Genomic DNA, 20,350 nt, shown 5'->3' with positions numbered 1-20,350 from the left:
CAATTTATCTTCTACCTTAAAATCGACCTCCAAAACCATCAATATTCTACTTATCTTATATGGCTCATAAAATCGACAATATTTACAAAATTTTAATACTCTAGACCTTTTACCATTAACTAATGAAAGAACAGCCCTTCAACTTTAGATTTCGAATAAACAGTTAACTTATATAATATGTACATAGCAAAATTTGTGTTACAGAAATCGTAAATCACGATCAAATATACACGTAAATTAATCAGTCGAATATATCAGACTAAATTATCAAGTAATTACAAGAGCGCCAATTAAAAAGATCTTTGTCGTACTAGATAGGCAATCAAAATTGTGATATGTTTAATATGTTATCGATCAACTTTTTATCATTTAATAGTGTTGCAAATAAGTGTCCTGGATCATCAGGAAGAAGGTGCTTGACATATTTATGAATAATTATTTATTTACTAGATTTGCAATTAGCGCCCCAGGTTATACGGTGATAGGCGATTGTGTTATTTACTAATAATTATTTATTTAAAACAGTGGCCAGTAAGCGCCCCGGGTTATTAGGTGATAGGTGCTTGTGCTATTTATTAATAATTATTTATTTAAAAGAGTGGCCAGTAAGCGCCCTGGGTCAACAGGTGATAGGCGCTTGTGTTATTTACCAATAATTATTTATTTAAAAGAGTGACCAGTAAGCGCCCCGGGTCATTAGGTGATAGGCGCTTGTGTTATTAATAATTATTTATTTAACAGAGAGGCCAGTAAGCGCGTCACCTTCGGTACTATTTTTTTTTTGATCTAGTGATTTCCCACGTCAGAGAGGTTGTGTCCTAGAGAATTCCCAAATCTGGCCGGAACTAAGTATATCCCATCGCTGTCGTGCGCTCGTGCGTTCGTTCGTTTCCCTCCCGCTTCAATAGACGCCCGAGAGCACTGGAGCCGTACCATATAACTGTTTTTAGCTTCGCGGGCCTATGTTATAACATAGGCCGATGTACAGAAAAATAGTTATATGGTACGGCCCCTGGTGCGAACTTCACTTTACGTGGACATACTTTATTTGAAAAAGTAGCGTTTTTCTTTAAAATTCCTAACCTTATATCCACGTAATTACGTGGATTTGGTGCGAATAGACACAGCGCCATCCTTTACAGCTTCCGTGATGGGTTCTCGAGAGAAAAGACGCAGGCAAAGAAGTTCATCAGACGAAAGCGATGTCAAAAGTAAGAAGAAACGTGACAAAGTCCACCACCGCAGCAAGGAGGAGGACCGCTTGGACAGTCGTAAAGAGCGGTAAGTAAACATTTTGAGTACCTACAAAGCCGACCTCTACGTGGGCACGCAATTTTTAGAGACCACTTCAGTGCATATTGTGTTTATTTTTTGCTCATCAATATTATTGTGTGGCTTGTTTGTTTACCCTTTTTAGAGAAGAAAGCTGGGACATTGACAAAAAAAGGAGTGATGACGATGATGATTTTTTATCAAAGGAGACAGCTAGACGCAAAGAGAAGTCTAGAAGACAAAGTCGTAGCCGAAGTAGGGATCGCAACAGGTCAGCCAGAGAGGACAGGAATAAGAGCGGAGATACGAGTAAAGGGTCGAGGAGTAAAAAGGTGAGAAGCAGAGAAAGGAGCAGAGATAGAAATCACAGCAGAGACAGAGACCTTAATGAGAGTAAAAGTAGGAATCGAGATGAAAGCAAAGAGAGGAATAGGGATTCTAAAAGAGATAGAAACACTGAGAGGAATGATAATACCAGAAGTAGACATGCCGTTCAAGGTGATAGAGAGGACAAAGTTGAGGATCAGAAGAGAAACAAGCATAGTAGAGTTGCAAGCTTAGAAAAAAGTAAAAATAAAAGCAGGAGAGCAAAGAGTGAAAGTGAAAGCCCGGAAAAGAGTGGACCCAAAGATAAAGTTAGAGAACGAAGTAAAAGCTTGGACGAAAGTAAAAATCAGAAACGCAACAAAATTGTCGAAAGAAGTTTAGACAAAACTAAAACCAAAAGTAAACTTAAGGATAGAAGTGAAAGCCCCAAAAAAGTAAAAAAACAAAGCAAACTTGTAAAAAATACAAAGAGTAAAGAAAAAACAGACAAGCATAAGAAAGACAAAAATAGCAGCGATGACAGTAGTAGTAGTAGTAGTGATAGTGATGATGACAGTACCAGCAGTAGTGAGTCCAGTTCTTCAGATTCGAGTTCATCTGACAATGAATCTGATGAATCATCATCATCATCATCATCTGTATCTTCATCATCGGATGATTCCAGAGAAACAACTCCAGAAAAACCTACGAGCAAACAAGAAAAAACGTTGGACAAATCTAAAAAAGACAAAAAAAACGAAAAAGATGTAGAACTTACTAGAGAACTTGAGAAAAAACCTACTGAAAAAGTAGAAGTTATTAGAAAACTTGAGAAAAAACCTATTGAAAAAGTAGAAGTTATTAGAGAACTTGAGAAAAAACCTATTGAAAAAGAAAGTAAGCGTGAAGGTTTTATTGATTTAAATAAGCCTCGAGAAGAGGAACATATTGACAGAAAAGAAGGCAAAGAAATCGATAAACAAGGTAGTAGTCGATCTTATGTGGATAAAAGTAAAACTAGAGAACGGATCAGAGACAGAAACAAAGAAAGAAGTAGGGAAAGAAGTAAAGAAAAAAGCGGAGAAAAAAGTAGAGAAAAAAGTAGAGAAAAAAGTAGAGAAAAAAGTAGAGAAAAAAGTAGAGAAAAAAGTAGAGAAAAAAGTAGAGAAAAAAGTAGAGAAAAAAGTAGAGAAAAAAGTAGAGAAAAAAGTAGAGAAAAAAGTAAAGAAAAAAGTAGAGAAAGAAGTAGAGAAAGAAGTAGAGAAAGAAGTAGAGAAAGAAGTAGAGAAAGAAGTAGAGAAAGAAAAAGAGCAAGAAGTAGGGACAGAGACAGGGCACGAAATAGGAGTAGAGAAAGATATTGGGATGGAGACTTCAGAAACAGGGATAGAGACAGAGACTACACAGAGAGCTTGCGCCGGTACTGGGACGATCGTGATAGATACAGAGATAGGGATGATTACAGAGATAGAAGTGATGATGCGCATCGAGACAGACGGAGAGATCGAAGTGAAGACAGATTTAGAAGTAGTTATAAAGACAAAGATCGAAACAGAAATGATGATGATGATGGTAGAGGTAGACAGAAAAGTTTAGACAGACATGGAGAAATAGGAAATTCTTATTATGGTACAGATGTCAGGAAGAATAAAGCTGATTCTGACTCAAAAAATAATGATAAGCCATTAAAGGAGAAAAACAACGGAAAAGATGTAGAAAAGTCCAAGGATAATAATGAAAATGATAATCCTGAAATAATTCCTGCCAAGCAAAGAAAAACCGTTGATTTGTTAACGTCTAAGACTGGTGGTGCTTATATCCCACCTGCCAAGTTGAGATTGATGCAAGCTGGAATCACGGACAAGAGTGGTGCTGCCTATCAACGCATTGCCTGGGAGGCTCTGAAGAAATCTATTCACGGATTCATCAATAAGGTCAACACCAGCAACATAGGACTTATTACTAGAGAATTATTGAAAGAAAATGTTGTCAGAGGTAGAGGTCTCTTGGCTAGATCTATTATCCAGGCTCAAGCCGCTTCTCTTACTTTCACACCAGTTTATGCAGCATTGGTTTCTGTCATCAATTCTAAATTTCCAAACATAGGAGAATTACTTTTAAAACGTCTAGCAATACAGTTCAAACGAGGTGTTCGACGTTCCGACAAGACTTTGTGTATATCATCAGCTACATTCATTGCTCACTTGGTAAATCAAGGTGTAGCCCATGAAATTTTGGTTCTTGAAATATTAACACTATTGGTACAGACACCGACAGATGACTCCATTGAAGTAGCTATAGCGGTTTTGAAAGAATGCGGTATGAAACTGACACAGGTATCACGTAAGGGTATCGAGGCCATATTTGAAATGTTGAGAAATATCCTTCATGAAGGAGAGCTGGACAAGAGGGTGAGTAAAATTTACCAATAATTTAACATTTTGTACCATTAAGACAAGCAATTAACTTTTTCCTTGCGATCATAGGTGCAATATATGATTGAAGTTATGTTCCAAATTCGCAAAGATGGTTTCAAGGATCATGAATCTGTTCCCAAAGAATTAGATCTTGTTGAAGAAGAAGATCAGATGACACATTTAATAACACTTGATGAGGCAACAGAAGGAAACGAAATATTGAGTAAGTAAATGAATGCAAGGTGAATAGGTAATTTAGGGTGTTAATATGTATCTAAAAATTATTTTCTCCAATTTTAGATGTATTCAAGTATGATCCTGAGTATATAAACAATGAAAGTAAATATAAGGAGTTGAGCAAAGAGATTTTGAATACAGATAGCGAATCAGACGGTGAAGAAGGCAGTGATGATGAAGATGAAGATGAAGATTCAGACGAGAATGATGAAGAAAAAGTTCAAGACTCAGGCCTCATCATTGACAATACAGAGACGAATTTGACTGCCCTTAGAAGGACTATATATTTGACGATACATTCTTCTCTTGATTTTGAAGAATGTGCTCACAAACTTTTAAAAATGCAGTTGAAGCCTGGTCAAGAAATCGAACTTTGCAACATGTTCTTGGACTGTTGTGCAGAGATGCGTACATATGAAAAATTCTTTGGGCTATTAGCAGGGGTAAGTGAAATGAAAGTAGTTTTATTCAAAGCTTTATCTTTGTAATGATATTAAAAACGATAACTTATTTTTCAGCGGTTTTGCGCAATTAACAAAATTTTTGTTGATCCGTTCCAAAAAATCTTTATGGACTCCTACAATACCATCCATAGATTAGATACCAATAGATTGCGGAACGTTGCCAAATTTTTTGCACACCTTCTGATGACTGACTCAATTTCTTGGGGTGTATTAGAAAATATCAAATTAAACGAAGAGGACACTACCAGTTCCAGTAGAGTTTTCATTAAAATACTGTTTCAAGAGTTATCCGAATACATGGGGCTTCCAAAATTAAATAACAAACTAAAGAATGAGTAATCTCACTAAATATATTAAAAATAAATATATTTTTTTTCATCAATATTCAATAATACCTTTATGTCTAACAGAGAGCTGCAAGAAGCTTTGGCAGGATTATTTCCTAAAGGAGATCCGAAAAATACTCGATTTGCAATTAACTTTTTTACCTCCATTGGCTTAGGAGGATTAACGTTAGTATACAGTTTTTATTTTCGACTGACATTATCTATATTTTCACCAAAACAAAAAGTACCATCACCCAAAACTTATATATTTTTGATGTACTGGTTATACCTATTGCTCTGGTGATAAATAATATTATTTGTGACTTAAGTATAGAGTATGGCTTAAGCCTGATGAATAAATAAATAAAAAATTGCAACTTTTCTTGTAATTTTAGTGATGATTTGAGGGAGCATCTGAAATCTCGGCCAAAACCTACACCACTACCACCTGTCATTGAGGTAAGCGAAGTTAAAAAAGAAAAATCATCTAGTTCAAGCTCATCGAGTTCAAGTTCATCATCATCTGAATCGTCCTCCTCGTCTTCCTCAGAAGGTAAAGCATTGTTCATTTTTTAATCTCAATCACTTATGATTTTCCCTGGATTTAATAATTTTTTTTATTGCAGATTCATCAGAAGATGAAAAAAAGAAAAAAAAGAAAAACAAAACAAAAACTAAAAAGAAGAAAGATACAAAATCTGGAGAAGAAAAAGAAAATATAAGGAAAAAGGAGAAAACGAATCGCAAAAGAGAACGATCTCCAAAAGTTAAAAAACACAAAAGGAATGAAAAGAAAAAGAGGAAGTGATTAAAATAGCGTGTAATATAATTTGACTTGCGGAAAAATAAAATATTAGGCTGTGTTTGCCATTATTTTTAATCGTTGCTTTTAATGCTTATTATTGAAATGCCTTGTCTCACTTGCAAAAAAAAACTGTTCAATTAATTTCTCTACAATTTGAGATTGAAAATGATTACCGGCAATCGGCAATAACAACTACAAATAAGCAAGAGTCCTACCTTACCTTCACCACGGTAGCAGAGTTTTTGTGTTGCCATGACTCCGTGACTGTTGAATTTTGAAATTTGTCGAAGAACCCAAGTAAAATATTTTTCGTCACAGTAAAGTAAAAAATGGAAAGCTTTACTTATGAGCAGATAAAAGATCTTCAACAACTATTCGCTGTTGAGAAGGATCAATCCGATTCCGATTCTGACGATGATCTCAGGCAGCGCTTGTCCCGTAAAAAAATTGGTAAATATTCATCCGCTAGAACTTTTGGTTTCTATATTCATCTTATTATACTTCATCGTTGATGAAAATTTTTATATTCGCCACAATCAACAAATCAGTCGAATAACTTTACAAATTAACCTCAAAATTTGTTTACAAAAGTAGATACCAAATTTCTTTACTACCTTCTTTATTCCCTTCGCCCGGTACATCCTTTGATTTAATACATTCCCATGCAAATACATATTATATCTCGGAGCCAGTGTAAAAAAAACTTCCTCCCTCAGGGGGGGAAAAAATATTTAAAAAAAAAAAAGTTCGTACGATTTCGTTCGCCGAAATTCCTCAGGTCCGGGTAGCATTGGCAAACCAAATGCAGCTGCAGCGACTTCCAAATCCAGCTCAAAGGAATCCTCTTCAAGCAGTGCCTGCAAGGACGGGGCAAAAAAGACGGAGGTCTCGGATATATGGCATTCGGCGGAGTTGAACGCGACTCCGGATTTACCTATAATAGAGGATCCGCGCAAGGTACCAGAGTACGAGATGAAATTCAAACAGTCTGTTGGCACCGAAGACATTTTTCTTGGGGTAAGTGATGCATAGGTATATCTCGGTTATGCATTACCTATATACCTTTATGGTTAAACGTTAATAAAAAATCGGCCACTGCAGATGTGTCTTTTGGGGATATGACTATGAAAAAGACGAACTCAACATACCCGACTTTTACTGAATTTTCAAAGGTATCCTAATACTTACCAAACTTAGGAGTTGTTTAAAAATATTTTTAAAGTTACGCTTAGTATCGAATATTAAATCATTCAAAATTTTGCCGAGGGTAAACGTTATCCACTACGGAATGAAAAAATATTGTGTAAAAACCTTTTTACCGGTTTGTTAAACGACCTGAGCAGAAAAATTTATGGAAACAAAGTGAAACATATACATATAAAATTATTCTTTATTGTAGTATGAAATTCATAGAAATCTAATGTAATCTTGCCATCTCATTAAATTATCATCAAAATTTTTTAATTTACTGATGATCCGGTAATGGAAAAACAAAAAAATAATAAAAAAGCAAGCCATATTGTATGTGGGTTTCTAATGATGATAGCAATAGTACCCAGTACAGCTGACTCCCTAGAATTTTCCAACTCTGCACTCATTAAGCGGCATCGTTAAAGCGAAATCTCCGATAAGCCGAGAAATAGAGTCGCAAATAACTATACCGCAGTCGCGGGCGCGATTTTCCGATGCAGGAAATTGCTTTGCGCTAATACTTATTAGGTACCAACGAGAGTTTTCTCGCCTCTTTTTCGAGGATCGTCGTCGATTATAGCTCTCTAATGTAGATTCCGTGTATATATGTATACATGCATCTCTGTAGCCACGTGAAACCAACTTGTACGAATTGCACAGATGAACCTGAAGACCCCGTCCACGGCCTCCTGCGAATGGCTGACTCTGCGTGTGAAGCTGCCCTCCGAGACGAGAGAGAAAATTGAGCTATCCGTCGAGTCAGATGTCATCGACATACGTAGTCCCAAGTAAGTTTTTTTTTTTTTTTTTTTTTTTTTACTACGCGTAGAGCATTTTTTCTCACCTCACTTCACGTTTCAAAAGTCGCGCTAATTGCATACTTTTTATCACCAGCTCGATCTTATTAGTTTGCCCTTCTCGCACTTTTTTAAAACACCGATTCTCCTCTTCTTCATTTTTACCAGTGTATTTGTTGCGATAAACCCACCTCCGCCCTCAAGTTTGTTTTTAAGAGAGTATCCGCGGTCGCGGCTTATTTTGCCCTCGTGGAACGAGGGATATACGGGGTATATAGGGAACATACGGATTGAGCGCGGACTCCTCCCAAAATAGCAATGGAGCGGTTCATGAATATACAGTGATGGAAATATTGTCGATAAACAATTGCAAATTTTCCCTCGTTTGATGAATCTTTACGAAGCGAAATGGTTTTTTGTTGCGCGCAAGAAAACAACTCCGAACTTGTTGTTATACGATTCGCAGACCATCCGATTTTCCAACCGATTCCATTGTAAAGCCACCCCACTTGCACGGTCTTCCGAGCGCGAGGGGAAAAAAAAGTCCTTTCCTGCCGATCGGTTTTTGCAATAATCGCTAATCGACTCTGTTAACGGGACACTATTTTCGCACGGCTCACTTTCCCCCCCGCTTCCACGCGAGAATCTGCACTCTTGAGTGTAAAACCACTCAGCCTGCACGTCACTTTTACCCAATACAATATACATGCACCGCAGCTCTGCCTGTATTTGCGTACACATCTTTTTTTTGCTGTGTGGACGTACTCTCATTTTTTTTTATCATTCACCTTACGATCGACGCGCAGATATCGGCTGAGACTACCAACGCCGTTTCCCGTTGATCCTAATGGCTCGTCGGCGAAATGGCATTCTGACAGCGACTGCTTGGAAATAACCCTCAAGCTCTCCAGGGAGCTCGACAATGTCAATTTCTGAACGGAAAAAGGGGCACCCATCAGCACCGATCGTCACCCGTTATTCCACCTCTCGCTCTTTTATTATTTTTTTTTTATACATCATCATTTTCTCTTTTGCATCGGAGCTATAAGTGTACATGTATGTGGAAGGAAAAAAGGAAAAATGAAGTAAAACACAGGTCCCACGTGAGATATATATATATGTACGTATATTTATGTACCAAGCTTTTCTTTGATTATTTCTTACGATTAAGATCAAAGCCATGTAATTGCCAACGATGAATCGTCTTTCATTTTTATAGGTCGAATAAATCGAAATCTCATGCATAAATGATAATAAAAAAGGTATCCATTCACATATCCTCGTTCATATTGCACACATGAGTCCAAAAATCACGGAGAGTATACTGACTTAGTTTTTGCTTGACCAAAATTGAAGAAGAAGAAGAAGCGGGAGGGCTCCAAAACACACTGCAGGAAGGAGAGGTTTACAGGAGCGGGTACGTATATACGTAATAGCCAAAGTTTACGGAAGCTTAATAAATTGCATAAACAGGGCCAAAAAGGACGAGGGAGGGAGAGAGCGCTGGTAAGGTGGTATATACAGCGAAAGCGGATGTTATCGAACTCGGTCCCAAGTTCTTTAATAAGCTTACCCGAGCTTGATTATTATCATGAAGTATGAAAAACAATTACAAGTTTCTCCCCCGCGCGCGAGCGTGACAGCTTGTGCATTGTTGTGTGTACTAGTGTACTTTGCCTCGCGCAGTCGCGGTGGTCGCAGTAGGACGATCCCCTGCTCTATATTTCCTCCTCCTCCTCCTCCTTCGCAGTACGAGATATATGGTGGGGAACAAGTATGTAAACGTGGAAGTGCGAGCGAGACGGGGACAGCCGGCTCGTTATAGCGTGGTCGGAAACCACGCCGGGATGTCCGCCTCTATAGCTCAGGGGTTAGAGCACTGGTCTTGTAAACCAGGGGTCGAGAGTTCAAATCTCTCTAGAGGCAGTTTTATTTTTGTTTTTTTTTTGTAGTTGCACGTATATATGTTATGTTGCTAAGATCGCCTCATCGATTTTGAGCGCTAAAATTGCAGTTAGCGAGCGAGATATTATCCAGAGCGGCACTCGCTGATGCGGTTTCTTCTCTACTTCCGTCGAGAATTTCACGCGCTTGTTTTGTCAAACGTCTATGCACGGAGAAAAAGAATAAGCAAGGGCCTGTCCGCGCGTGTGTATATAATTTTTCGTCACGGTCGCCGCTCTGTGGGTTCGTCCTATTTTTTTTTTTTTTTTTTTTTTCCTCTTCGCGGTTCGTGCAGTCCGGTGACGTTGTTTCCTTTGCTGCATGTTTTTCTATTTTCTGCTGATTCACGAGGGAGTTCAGAAGAGGCGCATCTAATTAGGGAAAAGTCGCGGGTGTTCTTGCAAGAGGAGGCCTTCTAATTTGGACACCTACTTGTATCAGACCGGCTTTTAATTAATGACTCAGAGCGTTGGAAATGCTCGCGGTGTGTGTCTTTGTAAAGGCCCCCCGTACAAGTGTCATTCGCGTGTTGGGTCAACATTTTTGCGCTCGCCCGTTTGTATAAGCGAGAAGCGTGCTAGTAGGATTTATTACATTTTTCCGCTTTTTAACGCAACTTTTACGTTTTAGGTTTTTTTTCTCCCCCCGCATTTTTTTCGCAAGCGAGCGAACAACGTTCCGTCACTTGATTTAAAGTTAATGGAAAAATTTGCGTTTCAAAGTGCGCGTAAATAAAATAATACGTGACTGTTCATTTGTTGGTTTTTGTTATTATTTTCCCAGTAAACGTTTGCAAAGCTAGTGTAATTTTTTTTTTCTTCACAAAAAATTCGGCTGTTTCAAAAGAACCACTTTATGGTACACGAAATTTAACTTGCTTCCATCACCATCGTGAAATTGACCGCATTTTTTTCAATTTTGCCAGAGTAAAGAGGAGTCCATTTGTTTTTTTCGAGCTCTCGGCTAACGCAAATACCACCCATATTTCCAAAGTTGCTCTCTGTTCCCGCGGAAAAATGAAAAGTTCCGCAAACACCGATTGCCGCAGGTGGCCATTGTTGTTGTTGGGGATACGTTACAATCCATTAGTTTTTTTTCGTCGCAATCAAACAATCGTTGGTTCGCCGATTTTTGAAAACCTATACCTGTTTTTTGTTTTTTCTTTTTCCAAACGTCGATCAATCGATGGTTAAAAAAAAAAAAAAAAAATGAATTAATTTCTCACTGTGATCCATGACAGACTCGAGATGTATCCTGTTTGCTCATAGCAACAACAATGACTGCCTGCCAATTATTAATCAACACACGGCAGGACGAAGCGCACGTACAATCGGATATTTATCATCGCACGGCCCAATGACAGCGTCTTCGTAACAGGTATATATACCTACAAGGTACATCGGAGACGCGTAACAGGTGTTGCAATCAGGCCTTTTCAGATACAATATACACCAGCTATGGCATTTACTGATTCGCATGCACTCGACGTGCGACTCATCCCGTCGGGGCTTGATCAGCCATGAGGTACTTATCGGATCGAGATTACTGCAACACATGCATCGCGTAACGAATACCGCAGAGGCGCACACGTATACTTGCGTATAGTTGTATGTACTGTACACGCTAAGCTTCCCGAGCAGGCGAATTTCGCGGTCGAGCATTTGGGAAGAGATGTCGTCGCGACCGAAATAACGATATACACCGTACTGCCGATAATTCGATCGGTATATGGCGTTTTTGTCCTAGATTTTCCGGGCGCGACGTCATTATCTCATATTCAGCCCCACCCCCTCACCCCCTTTTACAACGTATATATACCCTTGCATACCCGTGATGATTCCATGTTTATACGCTTCGGTGCGCGTCGATTTCGTGGATGACATTGTTGTTACTTCCGTTTTAATTGGCGGTTATTGGAGGAGCGAGGGAAAAGGACAATAGGTGCCCGCGTGTGGCTGCCCAATTATTGCGCTTTGCGGGTTTTTTTTTTTTTTTTTTTTAGTTGATTGCCTTTTTGAAAAATCGAAAATTGAGTAAAACATTGGTAATTCCATTGTTTTCCCGCGTTACAACAAGTTGGAGAAACATCAATTGTACTGCGGTAAACTTTGCCTTGATCTGCAGAAATTACCCTGCACTGCCTGTCCAATCGTCCTCTGCAATAAATCGCGATGCAAATTATTTGCATGACAATGCAAAGTCCCGAAGCTGCAGCGACCAATCGGCAATCTCTCCTTCGCGTGTACAATCGTGCATCTCGAGTTTGCCTTAAAATCTCGCCCCTTGAGAGGATGGGAACAGCAAGGCCGCGCGAAAAAAAAGAGAGACAACGACAAGTCGCGGGTATCGGTAGCCGGCAGCCCAATTGATTTTCCTCGCTCGAAATCCTTATGAATCGGCCAAAGCTGTTGCTCCCAATAGGCAGCCGGCAAGGTAAAAGAAACCAGTGGGGCTGGCGGCGCGCGCGCGCCGTCGAGATCGCACGCGGACTTGCTCCTCGATTTTCCACCCCCAAAACTCAAGCGCGCACAGTCGGCCTCGCAAGCTCGGGCCGCAAACTTGCCACGTTACCTCTCCGAGTGATAGTCGATGCAAAAAGTGTGGTTAATCATACGGTGATTGTTGTTGTTGTTTTTTTTTTTTTTTTTTTTCATCAAAGCTTGCAAGCTTGCAACCATGAGTTCGGTTTGAAATTGCATCGTTTGTGCTGTTACCTCTAACTTGTTGCAAAGGAAAAAGGAAAAAAATACTTTTGTTCAGCCGTTTCGTTTGACGTTTCTTTGCGTTGGTGAAGAAAATGAGAGCAGTCAACGTTTCCGGCTACCAGGAGTCACAGCGCCGAGGCTGCACGACTAAATGCGACCGAGGAACAACGCCAGCTGCACCGAAGAATCGCGCCCGATTGTACACGAGCTCGTAGTGTATCTACAGAATTAAGACGAGCCGAAGAACACACACACACACACATACGCATACGTGGAGGAGCAAAGAGGGATCAGCTTCTCTCTCTCCCTTTTTCTCTCGTTAGTAGTAAGTAGCCAGGCGTTGGTAGGTATGTGGCACTGTGCTTGTAGAGAGCCAGAGAGAGGAAAAGCCCCCGTAGCCCTATCGCCGGAATTTCCCTCGTGTTTGTCTTGCTGAATTTTAATGGTCCCGTTGAGCTTGCGAGAGCGAGCTTTTCTGGGCTGTCGTCTTAGTTTGCCGCCCGTTATGCATGTGTACCTTATACTTGCAGTTTGGAAGGATATTCCGCTGACTCTGCTCTTGCTTTTATTTAACTTCTCGATCCTTTGATCGTCAGGGCTCCGTTTTATCGCGTTGCGCTGAATCAACGTGAACTTTATTTTATTTTAGTGTTCAACAAAGTAATTTTGTCGAAAGTGGGATGGACGTTGTTTCGAAGTGCTGTGATGAGGGTGTCCGTCTATCGTTTGCCAAATTTTTGTTTTCCTACTTTTTTGGACTGGAAACTGTACAGGGGGCCCTTAATCTTAGTTTTCAGCAACTTTTCAGAAAAATCTGATTGTTGGGCATGTGCATTTTCATACTGCGAAAACTGATTTTTTTTTTTTTTTGTTTCGACAAATCTGGAATAGTGCTTTTTTCCGAGGCATTTCGAAGAAAGATTTCAAAATGCTAGATTAAAAAGAAAAAAAAAAAAAAAGCAAAAAATTTAATTTTTGGGCTCAAAAATTTAGGATGTGCGCGGGAAGATTAACCCCGTACGGTTATTAAATTAAATTGATTAAAAACGAGCAGTGTTTTGTGCTAAAAACACAGGTTAAAACTTGACGATGTGTGGGGGGTAACAATAAGCGATTCCCTTCGATTCGGAGAGTAACGAGCACGTCATCTTTTCGATTCAAGTGTCCATACTCGGTTCAAGGGAGCAAACGGTAATAGCACATACATATAAATCTCGTAAAAGTAAAATTAAGCGATTCAAACTTTTAGGGTACACTGAAGCAGCGCGTATCCTCACGTATAACAGTTTCAACTTCCCGACAACGGTTAACTCGAGTCTAGATTTACGTGCGACATAAGGCCTTTTACGCGTATCAAGCTACATATCACTCACTTATTACAATAGACCGTACATATATACTACTCGAAACTTTTACCTGCGCATAAAAGTTACGCGTATAGTTTAGCTACTTACTTGAATATTTTCTTTTTTTTTTTTCTTTTTTTTCTTTTTTTTTTTTTTTTTTTTTTTTTTTCCAAAATAGTTTCCTGTAAGCTCCTCTTCCGACAATCCAAAAAGTTCGAGAAGAGATAAAATACGTGCAAAGATTTGAATCTGCGCATTCACGAAAAAGTCGTAGGGCACTAAGTTTTCGTTTCCACACTTTGGGTGAAAATTCTCCCGCCACTGCATTGTCGGCAGACGTGATTCAAAATTTTAATCTCCCGCGGTTGGAAAATATTCCCGTCCTCGCAGAGGCCAATCAGGTTTAATGTGGTACTTGTAAAGAAAAAAAAAGGGGGGGGGTGAAGCGAGAGAGGGACAAAAGCACGCGGATAATTACGGCAGCAAATTCGCGCTGGTGTTGTTCGTTTGCGCTAGTGATTCAATTCATGATAATGCAATGGGTCTGTTTACCCGAGAGCGATTTACGAACTTCAAAGCGCTCGATCCTTTACCTCCCTTCGAATACCTATATCGGTTGGAAACACAAGTGTTCCAGGAAAACAATAAATGGCTCGGTTTGTTTGCAATTGAACTGTGATTGATTTCACGAAGCGTCAATTAGTCGCTCTCTCTCTCTCTGTCGTTGGAGTCCCTACTGTTGTGGATTCGCGGAAAATCCGCTCGATCACCAAGCTGGAGACTATAGTTTCTTATTTAATTCGACATTTTGTTGGTTTCTCTTGAGGGGAAAAAAAAAATGATTAACAGTCACGAAGTATGGGAAAGATTCATCTCTATTATATGACTATTCGAGTCAAGTATAAGGTGGTAGCATTGTTTCTGTTATCCGTGACAGAGGAATCGTAGGAACTGAATCCTCTGTTGCCTTGGAGTACCTTCCGTTGTAGCTGCGGTTTTGTCAACCGAGCCATCGAGAGAACCAAGTCCCTTACAACACAATTTCGAAATGTCTGGCATACAATGAAAAAAAAAAAAAAAAAACCACTTGATTTTTTAAAAGAAGCACCCCTTCCAGCAAGCGAAAAAGGAAAAAAAAAAAGAAAAAGTAATTGATCGGAAAAACAACCTCCATGTTTACCGCCAAACCCACCCCTAGACTGTAGTATATAAGTATATATATATAATTTATACGTAAGGAGCGTCAGTCACAAGAAGCGCATTCTCCTATCGCCGTCAAATATAATTTGCCTCCCCGAGTTCATATTTATATACTACAACGCCACCATAAAGTTTGCGCGTCTAAGTACATATTTATATATTATATAATATATAAATAATCCCTTTTTCTTCCCTCGGGCGCGTGTATCAGTGTACACTGCGCCACTCCATCTCCCCCTGCGAGTGTATATTAGGTGCTTTTAAGTCGATACTTATACACAGGGGAGAGGGGAGGAAAGAAAGCAAGGAAGGAAGGAAGGAAGGAAGGATCGAGTTGGGTATCGAATGAGTCCACCGGGGGATGATGTAGGGCCGCGCGGGATACAGGGTTTTCCACTTGGAGGAAATAGAAAGGCGCTGAGAAGGGGATACACACACACACACACGTGCCTACAGTACTGTATGCACCTGTACGGATCGGGTGGTGGGCAGGAAATTAAAAAGTTCCCGCGCAGCTGATGCCAAAGCGCAAAAGGAGAACGGGCGAATCCGAGCTTTTTACGCCTCTGGCTATTATGCTTTGAAAGTTTTTACTCCTAATTACATCTCGGCTCTGTTTGAACATGTACCTATACTCCCTGTTTGGCTTTCCGTGATGAGATTTTCCTTCTTCTTCTTCTTTTTTTTTTTTTCCTCTTTATTCACAAATAGCCCTTTTTCCTTACCGCGTATATACGAGAAAATGCGCCGGTGCTCGCGTCGGGGCGAAATCTTTTTAAAATTCACCAGCCCACCCTTAGAAGCGCGCGTCACATGAATTATACGCAAACTCCTCCCCGCCTATACAGCCCACCCACCGACCCTCCACGCGAGGCCTCCTTTTACCATTATCATCCGCTCGGATGTTACATCTCTTTTTGCAACATCCGCGCGCAAGATGTTTCACAAAGAAAAATTTATTTCCCTTCAACACTCGCGCGGGCAAACACAAAGGATTATATAAACTCTGAGATTCTCTTGGAGCTATACACTCATTTACGGATGAGTAGGTATAGGCAAAAGAAAATTACACCCATCTCTGCTCTCGCGTATACACGCGGATCAGTATACCGAGAATTAAGAAGAAGAAAAACCTGCACATCATCGTCGCGTATATAAGTAACTCCTCCTGATCTACCTCCCGCGAGTTATTACTTGTAGCTATGCATATTACACCTCCCACCGCGTACACTCGTATTGAAACAAAAGTTCCTCGTTACGCGCACATCGATCAGCCGACCCGTATCGCTAGTACGCGGAAATATCCCGTCGATCTTACACCTCGCGAGAGATATATTCAATAATCAAACGACGCCACGTGTATATACACATGTATATAAACCCGCGATTGCTACGAAGGCGTATATATGAATCCTCGATTACAGAGAGGCCACATCCCCCCACAGCCAAGTTTAACCCAGTCACGTCTCTCCGATAAAGCCGCGAAATCTCCGATCGCGCGCTCATATATTATATACATATAGTAGCTCCAACCTCTAATTAACGGAGCTCATCGACGATGACGCGTCCGCGTGCCGTAGGTATATATAAGCCGGTATCAGGCGCCAGGCCACCTTATAACGAAACAACCAAGCCGAGGAAAAGGCGGTAGACTAATCGCGATTGTGTACTTGATTATCTGGAGTTTGCGCGGTGTACCATATATATATAGCGCCGATAATACATATATATATCTCGCGAAAAGCAGTCACGCTGTAACAGCAGCAGCGGACCACACTTGTCTTTTCTTCCTGATGTATATACATCGTCCCCAAGGGTAAAACCAAAGGGGTAGGCGCTCGCTTGTGTATATATATATACCTACGTGTGTGGTGCACCAACAGTGGCTGTGGACACGTGCCCCAACTACCCCCCGCAGGGAGAACCCAGGCCATATAAATATACATACTACACGCCTCGTGCACGTGTATTGTTGCGGGAGGGGGGGTAAGTATTTTTCTTTATTTTTCTTTCTTCATCCGTTTACGTGTATCCACGTCCATACTCACAGCCCTTTTCTCTTTTCTTACTTTCGCGCCGATACGCAATCTTTCTCCCCCCCTATGCATCCCTTCGATTTCTGGGTACCTATAGGTACGTGCATGTGCGTACATTTATATAATCTCCTCTGTATACATACCTCCATACTGTACACGATGGGTAGATTCTTTTTCTATTTCTCCGAATACGAGCGCCCTCCTCCCCCCCGCCTGCCCGATTTCTATTCTTTTCCGCTGGAGGGTGTCTTGTTTGCCAACTCTGGCCTTCTCCTCGTCGAATATATATCTGGTGCGCAGCAAGATGGGATTGTCAATCGGATTGCTGCCGCTGTACGTTCCGTACGCGAGGATGTAATTTCTTTCTCATCCTCTTAGATGCTCCTCCTTCCCCTCCTCCAGATTCCAGGTGATTGTTGGGTTATATATATATATAATGTACAAGCTATAGCACACGTACATATATATACATATAACCATAAATGGGAATATTGTCACACGCGGGAATGGCGTGTATGGCGGGCCATGCAGCTGCGTCCCGTCGAGTCGCGCGTAAAAAATTACCACCGCGACTCTTTGGGTGTATATTTATACACACTACATACACTCACCCGTACGAGACGGCAATTTTTACCCAGGGATTTTTCTGCTCTCCCCTTTTTTTTTCCGTCTTGGTCTGCAGCTCCTGATGCACGGAGCGGCACGTAATGTCTTTGCTGAATTCTTAATGGTCTGCTTGCCTCCTGGAGCTTGCTCTCCACCTTTTACGAGAGTGACTTTGTGTCGTCGTGGGACTGTTTTGTGGGGGAGGGAGGAAAAACAAAAAAAAGCATTTTATAGAGGAAAAAAAAAAGGAAGCAAAGCCTCTTGCCACGCGGGATTTTCTTCTTTTTTTTTTTTTTTTGGGTCATCTCTCTTCGAGTTTTCGCTCTTAATTGATTCTCTTCTTTTTTTTTTTTTTTTTTTGTCTCGTCGGCGTTTCAAAGTGTTTTATATTCGGAGGAGGGGAAAAACAATTATCTCCGTCGGCGCAACGCCAGTGACTGCCGAATCGAGCGTCCATCCGCGTCGACTCGGGCAAGTAAATGGAGTGATCGAGAGACGCTCGGGAGATCCTGTCGTTTACTCGCGCGATTTTCCTATTTTAATTTGCAAACCACAGAGTTACAGGAGCGAGGAGGGGGTTTTTTTTTAAGAAAAAATTTCCGTAGGTAATCGCGAGTTGCAATTTCCCGATGTAAAATATCCGAGGAGACGTCATCACACGGCTGGAATGACATGTCGGAACGGGACGAGCTCGAGGAAACATCCGCCCCGGAATTAAACTTTGAAAAAACTCTCTTTTTTTTTCCTTCCTTCCTTTTTTCGAGCCAACGACACTCATCTCGAACAACTGCTTGGATATTCCACGGTTGTTTATCCGTACTTAACGCAGTGCACGTTTCAAAAAAGGGGACTCGGAAAATTTGAATAACAACAACGTTGTAGATTGCCATTGTCACAGTTGGGGAGGATTGGGGCTTTGAGGGCGTCGTTTGCATGTCATTTGAAAAAAGTATCCGCAGTTAATTAAGATTATCACTGAGAAAGATGTTCTTTTTCTTCTTCCACAGCGTCCGGCACGAACTACAAGGCCTTCGCTCTCAAAGACGATTTTCATGGCAATGCCAGTGAGCATCGATCCGAGGAAAAATAAAAATAAAAAAAAAAAATAAAAAACGAAAGACTAGAGTTATGTTCCACGCAACTTTGACACAGATTCCATTTAAACGCGAAAACGTCTTGGCGCGCGGCGCGGAGAAACGTATCGCGGGCATTAGCATAATGTCTTGCACCACGTTTATATTATATACGTGTACACGCTCTGGACCATAAATTCGGAATTAACATTTTTGCAATCCCACCCCGCGCACTGAGCTGCATGCGAGATGGTTTTTAATCAGGCCTGTATCGAACAATTCAAGTACAATCGTCGAATAACCAACATTAGTTCGCTCTGCTTACACTTTGCCGAATTCACGAATAAGTTATACGTGTATATTATACCTTGAACACCTGATGTACCACAAGACAAAGGGGCAAGTACAAACTACGCACCAAAGAAAAATCCGACCACATCTGCATACCATGATATAATGTATTACCAGACAGAAGGCTGCATCGCGCGAGTTGGCGAGGAGCGTATCCATTTCATTAGGGCGCGCACCCATATAACGTAGCTTTTGAGCGTTCGAACTCCTCTCGAAATGTTCAAAAGGGAACTTCCTCGTGCGCGTCCATTATCCCTTTTCCGCGCCAAAGTGCAACCGCTGTTCGATCCACCTATGCGCAGCTGAAAATTTCCGATACTCGCACGCATCGGTCGAGGGAGAGCGAGTTTGCTCGTTGAATTTTTCATCCGCTATACGGATATATATTAGGCATCGGGTCAGCATCGGTTCTCTCTCTCTCTCTCCGAGTCCTTCGAGGATTTACGATCCTAATCGTTATCGGTAATTACGCGCGTCCTCTCGCGTCGGCGCGAACGCCGGATCTATACGTGTGCAACAGCTGCAGCGAGGGAAGGATACGGCGTGTTAATGACCCATTAAAATTGAATGATCGTCGGCCTATACACTGGACCTAATATACATATAATGTGCCGTAGGTATACAGGTACAGCTTTGTACAGTTGTTCCGTATATGAGTATAATATATAGATAGATGGATAATATGGTGCAACTCACAGCGCGTTGTGCATTACCGCACATCAGGCGTAGGGGAGACCGGGGCTGTATGGGCCACGAATGGTTTAACATAACTTGGAAATGAAAAACATAATCGTAAATAATTAACTGAAATACTAAATCGATTCTTTAACATCCCAGGAACAAAGTTCACCCACTTAAAAAATTATTAACTAAGTGATTTATTCACAAAAAAACATAAAAGGTTAGTATCTCAAAAAACCCATACCGCCTCAGGGCTGGGGTGGTATGGGTCTTACGACGGGGCTCAATGGGCCTGTGTATTTTAAATGAAGAATCTACCAATTTATGTGCATTTATTTACACAAGGTAATTTTTTATGAAGTAAAATTTTTTTTTGTTTAATCTATTGAAAACGTTAAGACTTATTTAATTACTACAATTGGATGTATTTTTTGAAAAATTTTATTATTCCAAATTAGTTCCAAAATAATTATAAAAATTTAAAAACAATCTGTATTTTAAGCATCGTACTGCACATGAAATTTTTTACTTTGATCACAGATAAATTTAATCTTAAATAACGAGTTATAATAAACTCTGGAAATATTGTCAGA

At 40.5% G+C, this 20,350-nt stretch overlaps 2 protein-coding genes and 1 non-coding gene across 6 annotated transcripts; all 3 read left to right on the top strand.

Moving 5' to 3' along the window:
- Positions 1 to 361: 361 nt before the first annotated feature.
- On the top strand, positions 362 to 5,902 carry ncm (pre-mRNA-splicing factor nucampholin). 4 transcript variants are annotated; one of them, XM_089592800.1, is made up of 11 exons: positions 861 to 1,231; positions 1,503 to 1,543; positions 2,600 to 3,012; positions 3,074 to 3,087; positions 3,165 to 3,989; positions 4,065 to 4,218; positions 4,296 to 4,675; positions 4,751 to 5,031; positions 5,107 to 5,208; positions 5,418 to 5,575; positions 5,649 to 5,902. In XM_089592800.1, the coding sequence occupies exons 1-11, from the start codon at positions 1,151 to 1,153 to the stop codon at positions 5,828 to 5,830; spliced, it is 2,631 nt and encodes an 876-aa protein (XP_089448926.1). In that variant the 5' UTR covers positions 861 to 1,150; the 3' UTR covers positions 5,831 to 5,902. The 4 variants fall into 4 exon arrangements, with proteins under 4 accessions (XP_089448925.1, XP_089448926.1, XP_089448923.1 ...); XM_089592799.1 differs by adding an exon at positions 362 to 412 and having other exon boundaries at positions 1,122 to 1,281; positions 1,418 to 3,989; XM_089592797.1 differs by having other exon boundaries at positions 863 to 1,003; positions 1,122 to 1,281; positions 1,418 to 3,989.
- Positions 5,903 to 6,102: 200 nt separating this feature from the next.
- Dnaaf6 (Dynein axonemal assembly factor 6) lies at positions 6,103 to 8,809 on the top strand. The gene is made up of 4 exons (XM_014359571.3): positions 6,103 to 6,277; positions 6,606 to 6,844; positions 7,679 to 7,806; positions 8,622 to 8,809. The coding sequence occupies exons 1-4, from the start codon at positions 6,157 to 6,159 to the stop codon at positions 8,749 to 8,751; spliced, it is 618 nt and encodes a 205-aa protein (XP_014215057.2). The 5' UTR covers positions 6,103 to 6,156; the 3' UTR covers positions 8,752 to 8,809.
- An 859-nt stretch (positions 8,810 to 9,668) lies between these two features.
- TRNAT-UGU (transfer RNA threonine (anticodon UGU)) lies at positions 9,669 to 9,741 on the top strand. Its single transcript has one exon. It is a non-coding gene; the product is annotated as a tRNA-Thr (tRNA).
- Positions 9,742 to 20,350: the final 10,609 nt, after the last annotated feature.

The sequence above is a fragment of the Copidosoma floridanum genome, unplaced genomic scaffold (genome assembly GCF_036245765.1).
Source record: "Copidosoma floridanum isolate Cflo_tuat_1 unplaced genomic scaffold, Cflo_Japanese_pri ptg000019l, whole genome shotgun sequence".
Classification (NCBI taxonomy): Eukaryota; Metazoa; Arthropoda; class Insecta; order Hymenoptera; family Encyrtidae; genus Copidosoma; species Copidosoma floridanum.
Note: the sequence above shows the minus strand (reverse complement) of the source record. Positions and strands in the feature narration are given on the sequence as shown.